The sequence below is a fragment of the Chenopodium album genome, chromosome 20 (assembly GCF_948465745.1).
Source record: "Chenopodium album chromosome 20, dcCheAlbu1.1, whole genome shotgun sequence".
NCBI classification, from domain to species: Eukaryota; Viridiplantae; Streptophyta; class Magnoliopsida; order Caryophyllales; family Amaranthaceae; genus Chenopodium; species Chenopodium album.
The window spans coordinates 34,676,803-34,692,712 of record NC_137853.1 but is presented as its reverse complement, the minus strand read 5'-3'; the positions used below and the strand labels follow the sequence as shown (position 1 = coordinate 34,692,712).

The window sequence follows — 15,910 nt, the reverse complement described above, 5'->3', positions numbered from 1 at the left end:
ATAATTGTCTTTTAGGAAGAATTTGAGGTGGGTTTTTGCAGAATTATAGAATTGGATGATGGGTTTTGGAGTTTGAGTTCCATAGAAATGGAGGTTGAGAGGAATCAGGAAAGAGAGACATTGCTGTTAATGGCAGATTTTTGAGTTTTAGGTGAAATGAGGACAACAATTAGGAGAGAGAAAGTGGTTTTGAAATCGAAATCAGAGGTTGAGTTGAGGGGTAATGGTAGTAATGGAGGGAGTGAGAATGAAGATGATGATGGAATCGAGCTTTCATGGTGATTGTTGTTGGTATTTTTGTCGATTATTGATTTTAATGGTGGTAGGAGGAAGGTGGCTAAGGGGGTGGTCGGAATGGAAATAAATGGGAAGGGGAGGCAGGAAGGTGGGGGTGGTCGGGGAAGGGGAAAGTGGGTGGCTGGAGAAGAATTACCTTTTTTTAAAAAAAAAAAAAAAAAAAAATCCTTAATTGTTACAAAAAATGAAAATTAAAAAAAAATTACCTGAACAATAGGTAGTAGGTCAACTTGGCCTAATAGAATAGAATGGGGTGTAAAGGTGGGATTATTGTAGAATAATCAAAAGGTCGGATTATTAAAAAAAAATCACGCAAAGGTTGGATTATTAGAATCAAATTTTCCAATTCTTTTCTGTACCATAAGAAAAGTTTTTCACTTTTACAATACTTCCAATGATCATTTACAACAAACCAACAATGGCCTTTAGAGTAGTAGACGTACGTATGATTTATTTAGATATACCACTAAGATTAAAAACACGCACTCAATAGAAGATTAGAGAAAACCGATCCTGCTTCTGAAATGCTAATTATTTGAATGGGAGAAACAAGAAATTTCCCATCTCCCAACTCTACACTCTCAGTATATTACAATTACATTGAATGAAATAGAAGGATGATGAACAATACCGAAACCACTCACCTCCTAATCTCCCTTTCTATGGCCCTAAAATTCTATACAAAACTGTTTGTTATACCTCCTATTCTAAACACTATCTATTTGATTATATGGGAGGAAAAAAATTAGGGACAAAACATATTATGGTACAAAAAATTTACCTACCTACCTACAGGTTAGAGCTTTGTACAAGGTCGCATGGTACACAGGAAGACAAGATGAGCATTGGAGGTCACCATCCTGATGGCATCTGCTTCGGAGGATAATTGGTAAGTGAGCATCATCTGCCGGCGTTCCTTCTTAACAGGAATTTACAGACCATTTTTTGCAGTTGATGGTGAGATATACACCCCTTGGGAGGGATGGGCGTATCTGTACAGTGATGATATGATATACATCTGAAAATTCAATCAGCCACAAACATGTGACCGGCTGCATGGCATCCCATCTTGAACATACTCGAGGTCTTCGTGGACAAAAAGTCCGAAAATTCACAAGGCCTTGACGGACTGCATCTCATTCAGCATCACCACGAAACATCTTTCACTATCACTGCAAATGGTGGCAATAAAAGCTTGATTTTGCTTTTGGGTTTCTGAGACTGCACGAGGCCTTTACATCCATGGTGCAACTTTGGGCTTCATGAGAGAACTGTCATCTTTGAACTACGTTTCACTCTTCTTTGATGGGTTGGCTGCTTTTGCCTTCTCCATTTCAGCCTCTTTTTGGGCCTTTTTCTTATCCAATTCAGCCTGTTTACAATTTTCATCGTGTGCTTTCCGAAATAGTCTTGTGAAGTTCAACAGAGTCTGTGCAACTGCATTCAGTTAGGGGAAAATACATGAGCTAACTTGATTTTATTACTGCTATTTGCAAGTCTGGTACAATCAATTAGACTGTGAAAAACAAAAGAAAGTTTGCAATTATATATAACCAGACAATTTTTCTGTAATAGACAAACAAAAAAAAATTGCAAAATTACGGAAAGTAGTATACATTTATAAAATATGAGATGTTCAAATTCAGTCACGGTGAAAGGAAGTGCTAATATACTGGGAACTGCAGTCTGAAGCAACGATGAACTGGGTATAACATTACTTCAACACAAATTGCAGGCCTTGAGTAATTGAGTGAAAATGAAAAGGTTTTGCTCAAAAATGGTACTTAAGATGTTAAAAGTGTATTTATCATTTGCTATGACATACTCAATAAAACAAGCAAGCAATAAGCTTTAAAAACAACTAGTACTGAATCTTTAAATGATACCTTGCTCGAAAGGACACTTAGCAGGATCTTCACCAAAATAATAGGCTAGTGCATCCGCATTTCTACCCTGTCTCACAATAAGTTAGACACAAGACCGAAAAGCATGAATGCAGTACACCATAGTGAAGATAAAAATAGAAAAAGTAATACCGCTATAGAGTAAAGGCTCATCACAGATTCCACCTCTGCTTCAGCAACACCGACAAATTCCTTCAGAGTCTATAAAAATAATATTTGTAAATACAGGTTAATACTATAAAGCAAAAAGGGGAGAGGAAAGAATGAAAGGGAGGGGGAAAATTATCAAATAAATAAATATATAATAAAAACATAAGTATAAAGGAGGAAAAAATAAGGTGCTACTGTTCGAATATTTTTTGACAAATTATTTTACCTACATTAAGATGTAGAATGTATTTTTTACATAAAATGACTGCAACATTTTCTTCTTGTTTAATTGATTTTGTAGTGAAAGAAATCAAGAAAATCTTGTATTGTATCTAGAAACTAATCGTAATGTGAAATTGCCTGAGAAAAATAAAATCAAATAATGAAAAAACAATAAATTATTATAAAATAAATGAATGAGGATTTTTAAACAAACGTATTTCACAGCATTAGAATGGAAGCAAAAGTTCCCCGACGGCTGTGATTTCTTAACATTGAATTTATCATTTCAGCATCAAAAGACAACAGCACAAAATCAATAGCTCGTGGGCAGAACCAGGAAGGTTCAAAATCAACAAACTTAATTTTACAACATGAATATCAAGACTGGCAGGAATGGTTGTGTCCCAGCGATCATTATTGTAAAACTAAGGTTGTGTTCCAAAGGTTTGGATTTTGAATCTCCTCAAAGCTCTTGGATTTTCCTAATCTAAACTGCAAAGTCAAAACAAAAAAGGTCCTACACTTCATGTGTTACAACCTCACAAGAAGAGTCAAGGGGGGAGGGAAGGAGTAGGAATTCACCCCAATAAAGGAAACTTAAAGTACCAAGGATAACGGGGATAGAAAGTCAACTGGAGAAATGCAACAGATGTCATATCATGAAGGACAGTTACTTCAAACATCACATAACAAATAGCCGTACCGTGCAAAAAACCTCAGAAACAGGACCATCATTAACAGATGCAGACAACTCCTGTTTAACCTTTTCCAATCCTTTGTTTATAGCCTGCATTTCTTCTGCCAAGGACTTCAATTGTATCTGTAAACAAAAGCTGTAACTCAGCCTATAATCAATTATTTAACATAGAGTTGTTATAATGAAAAATAATAAAACCTTTGTTGCAGCTTCAAGGCTTAGAAGATCTTCATGAAAATCCAACAGTGTAGGTAACTTCTCTGCTACAAACTGAAAAATAGAAACTATTATGAACTGGAAACTAGAAATTAAAAGGAGAAGAAGAAGAAGAAAAAGAAATGATAAATCAGAGAATTTAACACATTCTCTCTAGCCTTCAAGGGTTCTAAACTATCACAAAAATTTAGAAATCCTTCAACATTATCGCTTTAATAGTCATCAAATACAGCTACATGGGTTTATAGTAATCATTCAACAGGTAGTGCAGATCCAATGCAAATTCACTTTATGTACACATGCAATTTTACTATACAGACTTCAAGCTATAATTGTGCAAAATATCAAATTCTCTTAGGACATTAAAATACAGAGGCAAAGGTTTCATATTCAAGCCGCTAGCACACAAGACGTCTAGGAATAGATTCCAATGTCCCCAAGAGTTCTATATATTAGTTTTAAAGCTAGCAAAGCAAAAACGAAACAACAAACTAAGCCCAGCTCATAGCTCGATTCTGCATGAATCCATCCAAGTAACAGATTCAAAGCAACAGTGATGAACTTCATTCAATGGTGCATACCAGATAAACAATTCCAACAGGCACCGTCAAACACTGCATCTAAAACTTATTAGATTTTTTACCATATTCGGTTTCTGGATGTTTGTAGTTCAATCCATCAAAACACCTGGTCAAATCTAGATCTAGTAAAATAGATTAACAGTCCCTATATATGCAAAGGTTTCTAATTGTAAGGAAAGGCAGGATATGGGACTATAAAATAACAAATTTTCACATAGAACCTGATTTAGAAAACACGAGATTTAACCAATTAACCCCTCGCAAGATTCGCAACGCACGGTTTTTTTTTTTTATATTATTAGTATAATATTGTAATTGATTGATCTCTATTAATCTTTTTATATAAATCCCTAGAAGAGATAACTTTTCACTTAAAGACTATTATTTGATTGATTTTGATATCTCATTCATTAGTTTCGGATAAATGCTTATATATAGCTCCCATCATTTGACGCTTGATATTATAAGACGAGATCCCTTCACCCACCCCCAATACATTGAACACACACCATAATAAAATGGTCACAAACATTACAATCAGAGAAAATTAGGCTGAATTGGTAATCCGAAATAAAGTTCGAGTACTAAACAATCAACACCGACATGCAGTGCATGTGGCTCCTGTCTGGAGGACTGGAGGATCCAATATACACAGCCTTTCCAAGCAATTGAAGTAGGCCGGCCTGGGTACTTCACAATGAACAAGTAGAAGACATAATGTTCCAAGTAAAGACATCAAAACCTTGAAAAGAAGGACATACCTTGCAAAGATAATGCATAAGTGTAATCCTGCTGTTAGTTGCACGAGTATCTGTTAATTTCAAAAGACTATCCAACTTGAAGCCAACTGCAGATCCTATAAGAAGTGAAGAGTTGAATAATCAATCAAAATATCAAAAGAAGTTTCATCACTTGACAATTAAAAATCAAACAGTTTGCTAAGGTTATTTAGTCAGCCTGGTCTAAAAAACTAGCCTTGCCCGTGTGATAATGGCAATTGATAAATGTACATAGACTTGTTAATATATTTGAAGAATAGTCAGGCAGCAACCAAAATCATAAGGAAGAGATAATGGTAAACTAAGATTCTTATTACTCCGTATTAATTTGACAATATATATTAATGGAGACAGAAACCATGTTGACAATGCAATGCACATCAAGCAAAGATGTCTTCACTACCTTAGTGAACTAGATGGAGAGGAATATGATTAACAAGGGGCCTCACAGAAATCAACCCAGATCTGGGCGCAAATCTGATTGATAGGTTATAGTTAAAATTAGAGATCAGTCCACTTTTGCTGGACACAGCTCACATAGGTTACATTGCAGATCAAGAGGCAGCATAATTACAAATTGGCAAAGAGCTCTTCCTAAGTCTAGGAATCAGCACGCTTAAATGTCTGGCCAAAAAAGTGTAGATTTTCCACTCTTCCCATACCAATTAGACCAAAGCAGGAGGATGCTACTTTGGCCTGCTAAGGGAAAAAAAAGGAGAAAAAGATGCTTCTAAGTTCTAATACAGATCTTATATTAACCATCTGATAAGGGCAGCAAATATGAGTTTCATAGAGATTATTCAACCAGGATAGTGTATAACCAGTAAATGTTTATCAAGTAAGAATGTAGTAAAAACTTAACGGAGAAGCACATTACAAAGTTGGTATTCATACCCCTTGCAGTTCCAGAATTCAATAAATTTCCTAGATTAAGAATCAACTGCATGATCTCTTTCAACTTCCCAGAATTTCGCACCTAGTAGAAAATAAGAAAGCACAAGTGAAGAAATCAGGACATACATGAATACAGTACAAAAGTGGCATCTGCGTAAACGAAATGTACCTCGTCACATGCAGAATTTACAGTATTCAAACTCTTTTTGAAATCTGTAACCTGCATAAAGAAAGGGGTAAAATTACACATCTCCATATGGTATACCAAGCAAGGCCACATATGTGTGCTCAAAATGGTGCTATTATTAAGCAACCCACTAAACAAAAGTACCTGTGTGTTAAACTGAATCTTGAACAAAAACACTCGTAATTTTGACTCCACCCGCGGAACTTTCATGAGCTCTAAAAAAAACTGTAAAACATAAAGAAGAGATAGTAAGCAAACCCAGTCACAAGTGTCACATACAGAGTACACATATATCTCAGACATTGGGAATAATAAAATGAGTAAGGAAAGAGAAAATCTTTAAAAGATAGCTAAGACCATGAAAAGAAACTTATAATCAATTGAGCAATACTAATTTTATCTACAATATGAAGGCAAAGATCCACAGATGTAATTAACATCAATAGATGAAAAGTTCTATAGAATGTTTTATTAATCAAACAAAAATGCATAGTTACAGACCTGCTCGCATTTTCCCAGCTTTGTCCTATCGCCAGTGTAGTTCTACAAAGCAATAGAAAGAAAGTCAAAACTATTTCAGCAAAATAATTTGGACTACTTTGGGATAATTATTAATTTATTATAGCATGTGAAACCCATTCCCAATCAAAAATAATGGTGCAGAAGACTTGCATTAACAACGAAACATAAAAATAATAAAGTTTTATTTCAAAGATAAAAAATTAACCTTTAGAGTGTCCATCTCCTCTTTAGTGGGACAAAACTTAATTAGGTTTTCCACCTGATCAGCATCCAAGACTGACTCATCCATAGCAAGTACTGCAGCCTGCGAAATAGGTTAAGGCAGCACTAACACTTAGCATGGCATGAATAAATACAGACAAAGTAAATGCTTATCTCTTCACAAATTAACAACCAACACCCCCCCCCCCCCCCCCCCCCCCCCCGTACCTTCTCAAAAAAGTGAAAATGTTAAGAAACTAAAAAGATTAAATCTTCATTGTCTAAACCAAAGAGGATGCAAATTAACATCTATGGAAAGTTTAACACATACACACACAGATATATTAAAAAGAAAAGGTGGGTATAACAGTATAACCTACAACACATTAAAATTCATCTACATCAAAGTTTAATCACAGCTATAGCCAAACATCAAGTAAAAGCTTTCCTAGAGAGTGCAGTTCCAGGAGAACCTTAGTAGCTTTTGCAGAATTGGCAACACAATTTTACTAATCTGACAATTTACATAGTGGTTATGGTGCAAGAAGAATAATGAAACTGAGAGCCAACATACATTCACAACTCAAAACTGTATTCCATGTCTTAGAGGTTAAAAATAGGTCAAGGAAAGACAAAAAACATTTTTAATATAAGATATTTACACATCCAAAGGACAAAAGGACTGCTATGTTTTTTATCTTCTGTACAACAAGTCTGTTCTGAACATATCAAGAATGAAAGACATCCCATTCAAAGAATACATCAAAACCACTCCACTATGAGTGTCAATTATCATCGAGATATCTATATACATTCACAAATAATTAACAGAATCCATCACCAACTTGCAAATTCTCTCTTTACACCAAAATATAAGGGTAGGTCCATAGGTGTACAGTCAATTATCTTAAATAGATTTAAGGACATACTTTACATTTATCAAAGTTGGGCAACAGATTACTTAAATAACGTGGATCATGGTTTTCTCAATATATGTGCACAAATTGACTTGCTGATTGAAAACCCGCTACAAGAGCTGCCTCATTACTCAATAAAATGGCCATATATATGAAGAAAATTCTAGCATACCATCATATCAGGGAGTGGCATCTTAACCTTTGTAAGCATAATCTCTGTGTTGTTAACCCTTCTGAGATCAATCTGCAGCAAGCATTTAGACAAATAAATATGATTGAATCCAAGCAAGAAGCAAAGTACAAAAAGGTGACGACATTTGAGAAATGAAAATTTGCAATCATAACTAGTGAGCATCAAATATAACCATGAGCACCACAAAGATTGAAAACCCCTTCTCATGGTAACATAAATTTGGCTGGTGTACTATTCAGTGCAAGACTACAAATGTACCCTTGCAGCAACAGTAATCCCTTGCATATTATCTTCTTACATGAATAAGTGTCAGGATATAGAAAATAATACGTTGTGATCATCAAACTTTATGTTTGTTAATGATCCATGACATCCACATTTCAGTTCCCTCTGATTTTCCATATGGACGGTCAAAATTATTTTCCATGTGCTTCATGTCAAAAAATTTGGGATCGACTAAACAAGCAATAAGTTTATTAAAAAGGGGATAAATTTAGCAAGTAATTTCTCATATTGGTTTTGTTTATACAGCCAATAGCTCATGGGGAAAAAAAGGCTATAACATTTTCCATGCATCTAAATACGTGTAACTCGCTATCCCCAAAATCAGGGGAACATTCACAAAAAATATGATCAACTTGTTTGAAGACACAAAGTATATCTTAGTAATTATGATGGAAAAATCATTGTCCTCATTAAGTCTCGCAACAATAAAAGAACTAGTCTACAACGACAATGCTACAGAACAGCAGCTCTATTGCTGATTTATTATGAAAAATGATAGCTACAAATAATGATACTAATAAATCACAGGGGAATCCCAGTTAAAACTTCAGGAGTGAGCACTCTGAGAATCAAGAATCGATTATGTACTTACAGGTATTCTAAACAAGAGACTGTAAGGAGAATGAAAGATCCACCGTTCATTAGTTGTCTTCAGCTTTTTTTTTTTTTCTTTGCCATGCAACGCCTTTTAAGACCTCTATTTTATGAACGAATACCTTTAGTAATATTTTTCCCTAGGATATAAAGTTTGTGAAGTAGCATCTAAACTGACATTCCGGCAAAAAAAGGTCAATTTCCCAGAGAGCTGACTTAGTTTTCTTTCTGGCAAAGATGTTAACTTCCCACATTATATTCATTCATGGAAACAGGAACTCTGAATCTTAATCATTATTTTCTTACTTTCCCTTCCTTTATCTTCTATTTCCTCCCCCGCCATTATCTCTCTTACCCCACCTCCACAATCAAATTTGCTGGATAATTGACCTGTAGTAGCCTTCAGAATGAAATTGCAAGAGGTAACAGCCTAAAAGGTCTAAACTGATCAGCAGTAACACACATTTACCCAAAAATGTAAGGGAAAAAACAACCTCCCCCTCCCACTTTACAAATATCCATGGATGGCTTGATCAACAGTTAACTTCAATGCCTAACTTTTTAACAAAAACCCCACTTCTCCCACTTAATTTAAGCTCGTTTGCATGTTGAAGCAATTGATTTTTTCCCATTTATATTTATTTATAAATGATGAGCAAACAAAATGGTGGAAAAATATCGACAAAATGGATTCCAAAAATCAGCGTCTACTTATAATTGACATGCTCTTCTTTAAAAGATTTGAAAGTTTTGGTTCACTATTTTCTTGTGCTCCATCTCTAATTTGCATTTTTAATTTATTTTTAGTTTGATCCTGTGAAAGTTGTTTGCATGTGCAAAAATGGAGTTGTGGTGTTGGGGACCTTGAGGAAGAAAATGGAGGAAATGAGGAAGAGAGGAAAAGAAAGTAAAGAGAGAATGAGAGGCTCACGCCAATCAACAAAAATACAGGAAATCAAATCAACTTGCCAGACATTGGACTTTTTTGCAGGGAAGTTGTGCTTAGGTCTTCTAAAGAGAGAATGAGAGGCTCACGCCAATCAACAAAAATACAGGAAATCAAATCAACTTGCCAGACATTGGACTTTTTTGCAGGGAAGTTGTGCTTAGGTCTTCATAAATTTTTGGTCTCAAAAGATGTTTTTGCACAAAGAAATAAAGAAAATAAAAGGTGCTCCCATGTACTGAGGTCTTAAAAAATGCAACTCTGAAATAATTTTGCAAACACACACACACTGATATTACCCAAGTGATAACAAAGGAGATCTAACCAAGCAATGTCACACCTTTAGGATTTTTTTTTTTTTTTTCTAAAAACATCAATTCATGTACTAAAGAAAATAGGCAACTGTAGGCATAGAAAACAAAAGATCTGACATCATACATCGACATTATAGGCTCATACACTTACCACTAGAGTAATACTTTAAAATGCAAACTCTACACTGGATTGTTAAATGAAACCTACTAGGAATATTAGCTAATAACCAAGTCTTTCAGAAACATAAATATATGAACAATACAAATGCATACATGTTAAATAATTTTTAAAAAATTAAAATAAATAAATAAAAAAAAGCCTCACAAGTACATGAGTTAAGGGATTAATATGCCATTTCTACTGAATTACCAGATGAACAACTTCAGATTTGGATCCAGCAGCCTTCTTCTTGTCAGCAGATTTCCCTCCTGCGCTTGCAGGCTTTGACACTTGATTAGAGAAAAGCTTCTCGATCTCTGACACATCAAATTCTGCAGCACTAAATTCGAAAGAATGATATCAATGCTTACGTAACAAAAATACACCAGACCTAGATAAAACAGAAAAGTTCCATTATTGAAATAGACATCTAATAACTCCAAACCGAAAAAATATTATGAGCAGTAAATTGAAGACCCATGATCTAGTAACTCCAAACTAAAAAGGATTACGAGCAGTATAATGATGACCCATCGAAAAACTCAAAAAGGCAGTTAACATGTAAGCACAATTGACACATGCGATGGAAGGAAAATATATTCTATGTATGCTATTGCAGAAAAGAAAAGAAAGAAAGATACAATACATTTGGGACCCTGCCTGTCTTTGCAATTCTTCCCAAAGGCTCCCTTGTAAGACCCTCGTCACTTTGCTCCAATGATATGGTTTAAGGGGTGTTTTTTTAGGTGCAGATCCTGGTGCTGAACGTGGCAACCCACGACCCCTACCCATAGCTGGAGGTGCATTTGGAGCGGCTTTTGCACCAAATGGTGGGGGCGGTGGTGGTCCACCTCCTGGGGGTCTTGGTGGACCTGGAACACCACCTCTAGGGGGAGGGGGTGGAGGTGGTCCTCCTGGACGCAATGGAGGAGGAGGTGGGGGAGGACCTCCACCCCCAGGAGGTGGCGGAGGTGGGGGACGGCCAGGACCTCCACCTGGAGGTGGGGGAGGTGGGGGAGGCCCTCGGCCACCGGGAGGTGGCGGAGGTGGGGGAGGGGCTCGGCCACCGGGAGGTGGCGGAGGTGGGGGAGGGGCTCGGCCACCGGGAGGTGGCGGAGGTGGGGGAGGGGCTCGGCCACCGGGAGGTGGCGGCGGCGGGGGAGGGGCTCGGCCACCGGGAGGTGGCGGCGGCGGCGGGGGAGGGGCTCGGCCCCCGGGAGGTGGCGGTGGCGGCGGGGGAGGGGCTCGGCCCCCTGGAGGTGGCGGTGGTGGCGGGGGAGGTGCTTGGCCCCCTGGAGGTGGCGGTGGTGGCAGGGGAGGTGCTCGGCCCCCTGGAGGTGGTGGTGGTGGTGGGGGAGGGGCTTGGCACCCAGGAGGTGGCGGTGGTGGGGGAGGTGGGGGAGGACCTCGACTTCCGAAAGGTAGTGGTGGCGGCGGTGGTGGTGGTGGAGGGGCATGAGGTTGAGGAGGTGGGGAAGCAACTCTACCCCCAAATGGTGGTGGTGGAGGTGGAGGTGGAGGTGGAGGAGGAGCAGCTCCATAAGAAGGCAGTAAGGAAGTCACTTGCATTTCGCGTCCAGAAGGAGGTGGAGGTGGAGGTGGAGGTGGTGGTGGTGTGGTTACTCGGATGGAAGGAGCAGGAGCACCATATACAGGAGGTGGCGGGGGTGGTGGAGGGGGTGAAAAAGAAGGTGTCGGCATTCTACTTGAACTAGAAGGCGGTGGTGGTGGTGGTGGTGGTGGCGGTGGGGGTGGGGTTGCAGAGATCATTTGGGGTGATGGTGAAGGTGTGACTCTCGAATATGGGGGAGGCGGAGGTGGTGGTGGAGGGGGTGGTGCCAGTTGAGGCATGGTTGTAACTCCACATTGTTTAGCATAATTAGGAGGCAATGGTTGAGCAGGCATTGAAGAGGACGGTTTAAAATTGACATAAGAAGTTACAGGAGGTGGTGGTGGAGGTGGGGGTGGAGGTGGCGGAGGTCTTTGTAGTGGTAAAACCTCTACAGCTGGGATATATGATGAAGAAGATTGTACAGTAGATAGGGGAGGCGAGGGTAAGGGTGCCTTTGTTTCTTCTTTAAATTCATGAGACTCGGCTGAAGTGTGAGAGGATGGATCAACCAAAGATGAGGAATCTGAGTGAGGAGAGCATATAGGGCTAGAAACTTCTTGGCTAACCCCATCATCAGGAGTTTCAAGGCGAGAAACTTTTGCAGATTCGACAGGTTTTATGGACTTTACATCCTGAAATTTATGCAGACGTCTATCGATACTAGAAGCAACAAACCCAAGATCAGTGCTGGCAGCACGATCCTTCAATTTACCAACGGAACCAGAGTCCTTCACTTGATTTTTTGTACTTCCTAGAGAAGGTGGTGCACTGTTAACCCGGGCATATGGATAAGCCACATGCATGGAATTGGTGTAAGAGCCTTTGTTTGAAGGTATCCACCTATGTTCAGTTGGTTTTTGCTTTCCAGACTTATCCACTGCTACCTCTTGCTGTTTTCCTCTGTGCTTGCCCAAAGCAGAATCAGAAGCTGACTTTTGGTTAAATGTAGGGGGCCTTTTGGGTGAAGGTTGCAAGACTTTCTCTTGTTTTAGCTTAGTAGCATCACCACTCAACTTTCGCTGTGGACTATTGCTATCTGACCTCTTTTCCGTTTCCCAGTCCTCTACAATTTGTTTGCTATCCAGCTCCCCTACCATGTTTCCATCTACAAAATCAGTCTTGATATCCTGCTTTATGAGCACATCTGAAACCACAATCGTCGTGTCTGCCTCTTTATCTTGACCATCCAAAACAATGTCCTTTACCTCATTCAGATCATAGTGTATCTCATGTTTATGTTTCTCTTCATGCAAAATGATATCATCCACAGCCCATTTAACATCTTCTTTTTGATTTGTATCATCCATAAGAATGTCTTTGACAGCATTAGGATCAGACTCAACATCCCGATGCAATGTTTTACTCCAATCATCCAGGCCTATATCCTTCACTGCTTCAAGCTCCAATAGTCCTTTGGAGTTGCGCCTACGAGCACCTGCTTCTGGTGCACAATCTACAAATGCAGGTGGCTCTCTATCCTCTTTCTGTCCTCCATCACTGACTTCATTGGCAGAACTATCATGAATTGAAGGAGAATCCAAATCAGTCTTCCCATCTTGGGCATCAACAGCATTACTGAATATCTCTTCAGCTTCGAAAAATTCCTCTGGTGAAGCACTATCAAATTCATTGTCATCATCACTTTGTAGCTCAGTGGTTATAACTGGAACTGCTCCAACGTCCGAAAAGAGTACCTGAGAAAGATAATAAGTATGCATTCAACTACCAACGTTTGAGGAAGAAAAGGCATCTCAAAGGACTATTACAACTTACCTCTGCTTTGAAGTCTTTGGAAAACTGATCCTTTGCATCCCATGAGATATCGACTTCTTCACGGCTAAGAGACAAAATGTTTGACCGAATAAAGGAAGAGTGAAACATAATTCTGAACATAATTTCCTCCCTTGCTAAATCATCAAATAGATGGACGCATTCCAAAACCACATCCCCTTGAACACGGCAACGAATATCCAATTTTACCAAGAGACACTCTGTCTGCAATTGTAAGCCAAAGATAAGGTCTTCAAAGCTATTAAATCATCAGAAATTAAGTGGGCAAAAATATAAGACTTTACCTCTGAATAGTGGTTAACCTGTTTTTTGGTCTTTAAAGATGAAAATAACAGCTTAGTACTTCTGCTAGATTTGGTTAAAGGGTCCTGCCCATAAACACGAACTACTGGTCTGCAGCCTTTACCCCCATCAAACAAAGGAAGGACTCTAAGTATTAAACAGTCTAGAATGAGAGGTGTGTCAGAAGGAGGCCAATCAGAGCCTAAACTTCTTCGGGATATATACTGAAGATATCTCTGTTGTGAAGGCTGTGGGTTTAAAGGAGACAAAAGCTGAAGTAGTTCCCTCGAGGCCTGCTTGTAGACCATTTCAAGTGTTTTTTGCTCACCAGAATAGTTCTTTCTGTATAAAAGAAGGCCTGCAAGCATAAAAGCAAGTACAGGCCAGCCACCTCTTTCACAGTGCATCAGCAATACATTTTGCTGTCCCTCCAACGACAGCCAGCTCTCACTGGAGCGCAGGAAGTGGTGAACCATTTCCAGGGGAAGCAAAGGACATTTCTCATATTGACGAGGATATTCCATAACCGTCATATCATAATCAGACAATATATCAGCAATATGACTCCTTCGATCCCCTTCTCTAAAGTTAAACACCATGAATGAGGCATCTGGGTAGTAGTCCTGTAGCTGTGTTACAATGCCACCAAGGTATTCTGTGTACTCATCTTCATTCAACACATCCGTGGAGAAGCAGCAATCAAACACTGAAAAGGAACAACGATCCAATTTACCATTGCAAACGAACCCGGCTTAAGATAAACCCTTTCGCAGAATTGAATGTAAAAGAACAATTGAACATGCTCAACTAAGAGAAAGAGGCTAACTAAAGAGAAACCAAGTTCTTAAAGTTTCCTCATCCTCATTCTCTTCTAAGCAGAGAAGCAAGAATCCTACACTAATTGAACGCCATTTAAAATGAGAACTACATTAAAAGTTCAGCTAACGGAAAACCACAAATAATGCAAATATACCCTAACAATCAATCAGCTCTCGGTAGCTGAAACAACGAAAACCGTCTCAAGAAGTCGAATGCAAGCGAAAAAACCAGCTCAATTATGCAAGCTACATCACAATGTCAAATGCCAACAACCTAAAAATGACAATGACATAAAAACCCAGAAATGGAAACCAAATCTAACCCTAACAACCCCTCAGATTGATCAAAATCAGCATAAATTGAAGCATTTCAGCTCAATGAACAACAAAGTTTAACATTTACACACATTATAACAAAAAATCAAAACCAAACCCATAATTCAAACAAACACAGAAAATTTTAATCAATTGCACAAATAATTAACCAAGATTAAATTCAGAAAACTAACCGAAAACTCGCTCAGAAATTTCGAGAAGCCGATCAGGTGGCTTCCTATAGAAGAATCGACGAAACAGCGCCATGGGATGGCGCTGTTTTCCCCAAAATCGGATCCAAAACGATTAATTCCAATAAACCCAGCCCTAATCTAGATCCAATCAATTGCGATCCAGCTAAAAAAATACCCAGAATTAAATAATCAAACCCCTCTTCAAAATTTATCAAATTTGGTGCAAAATTGGATAAAATGATCAAATAAGGAAGAATTCAACAACAACCCCAGAAAAATCAAAAGTCGAGAAGAACCCAGAATGTAATTGAGTATAATAAAGTATAATAATAATTAAAAATTAAAAATGGTGGATCAAAAATTAGACAAAAATATAAAAAGGGGTTAAGAAAAATGATGATTTCATAAGATGGGAGCAATCAGAATCACATGGGAAAGAAGAAAGAAAAAAGGGGATATTATTTAGTGTGGACTGAAAAGGAGAATTCACTTAGACTTCCCCTTTTTATTTATTTTTCTCCCCTCTAAAATTCTCTCTCCTCTTCTTCTGCAAAAATCAACAACAAAATTTGGTAAAATAAATAATTAATTAAAGAAGGGTAATTATAATTTGATGAACACGTGGAAAATTATTTACAGAGAAGAGAAGAGAAAAAATGGAGATTTGTGAGGTGTAACAATGGAGGAGAGAGAGTGAGTCTGGAAAAAACCATAAAAACAGAGGATGATGAAAGTTTTAGGAGAGAGAAAATAAAAGGCAAAATTTTGGGATTATTGTCAGAAGAAGAATGCAGACTTTTTTTTTCATGTGGTGGTATTTTATGAAAGTTTGGTAATTG

The 15,910-nt window shown here is 38.2% G+C and overlaps 1 protein-coding gene across 3 annotated transcripts; it reads right to left on the bottom strand.

Annotated features, from left to right (window-relative positions):
• Window positions 1-794: 794 nt before the first annotated feature.
• LOC145596504 (formin-like protein 20) lies at window positions 795-15,910 on the bottom strand. Of its 3 annotated transcripts, none has more exons than XM_081652681.1 (17): window positions 15,072-15,910; window positions 13,747-14,450; window positions 13,445-13,666; window positions 10,706-13,365; window positions 10,270-10,399; window positions 7,767-7,811; window positions 6,655-6,753; window positions 6,429-6,470; window positions 6,072-6,152; window positions 5,910-5,960; window positions 5,741-5,822; window positions 4,829-4,923; window positions 3,469-3,540; window positions 3,277-3,393; window positions 2,334-2,402; window positions 2,184-2,250; window positions 795-1,734 (listed from the first exon to the last, which is right to left on the bottom strand). In XM_081652681.1, the coding sequence occupies exons 1-17, from the start codon at window positions 15,142-15,144 to the stop codon at window positions 1,583-1,585; spliced, it is 4,761 nt and encodes a 1,586-aa protein (XP_081508807.1). In that variant the 5' UTR covers window positions 15,145-15,910; the 3' UTR covers window positions 795-1,582. The 3 variants fall into 3 exon arrangements, with proteins under 3 accessions (XP_081508807.1, XP_081508806.1, XP_081508808.1); XM_081652680.1 differs by having other exon boundaries at window positions 7,740-7,811; window positions 15,072-15,909; XM_081652682.1 differs by having other exon boundaries at window positions 1,598-1,734; window positions 2,184-2,245; window positions 7,740-7,811.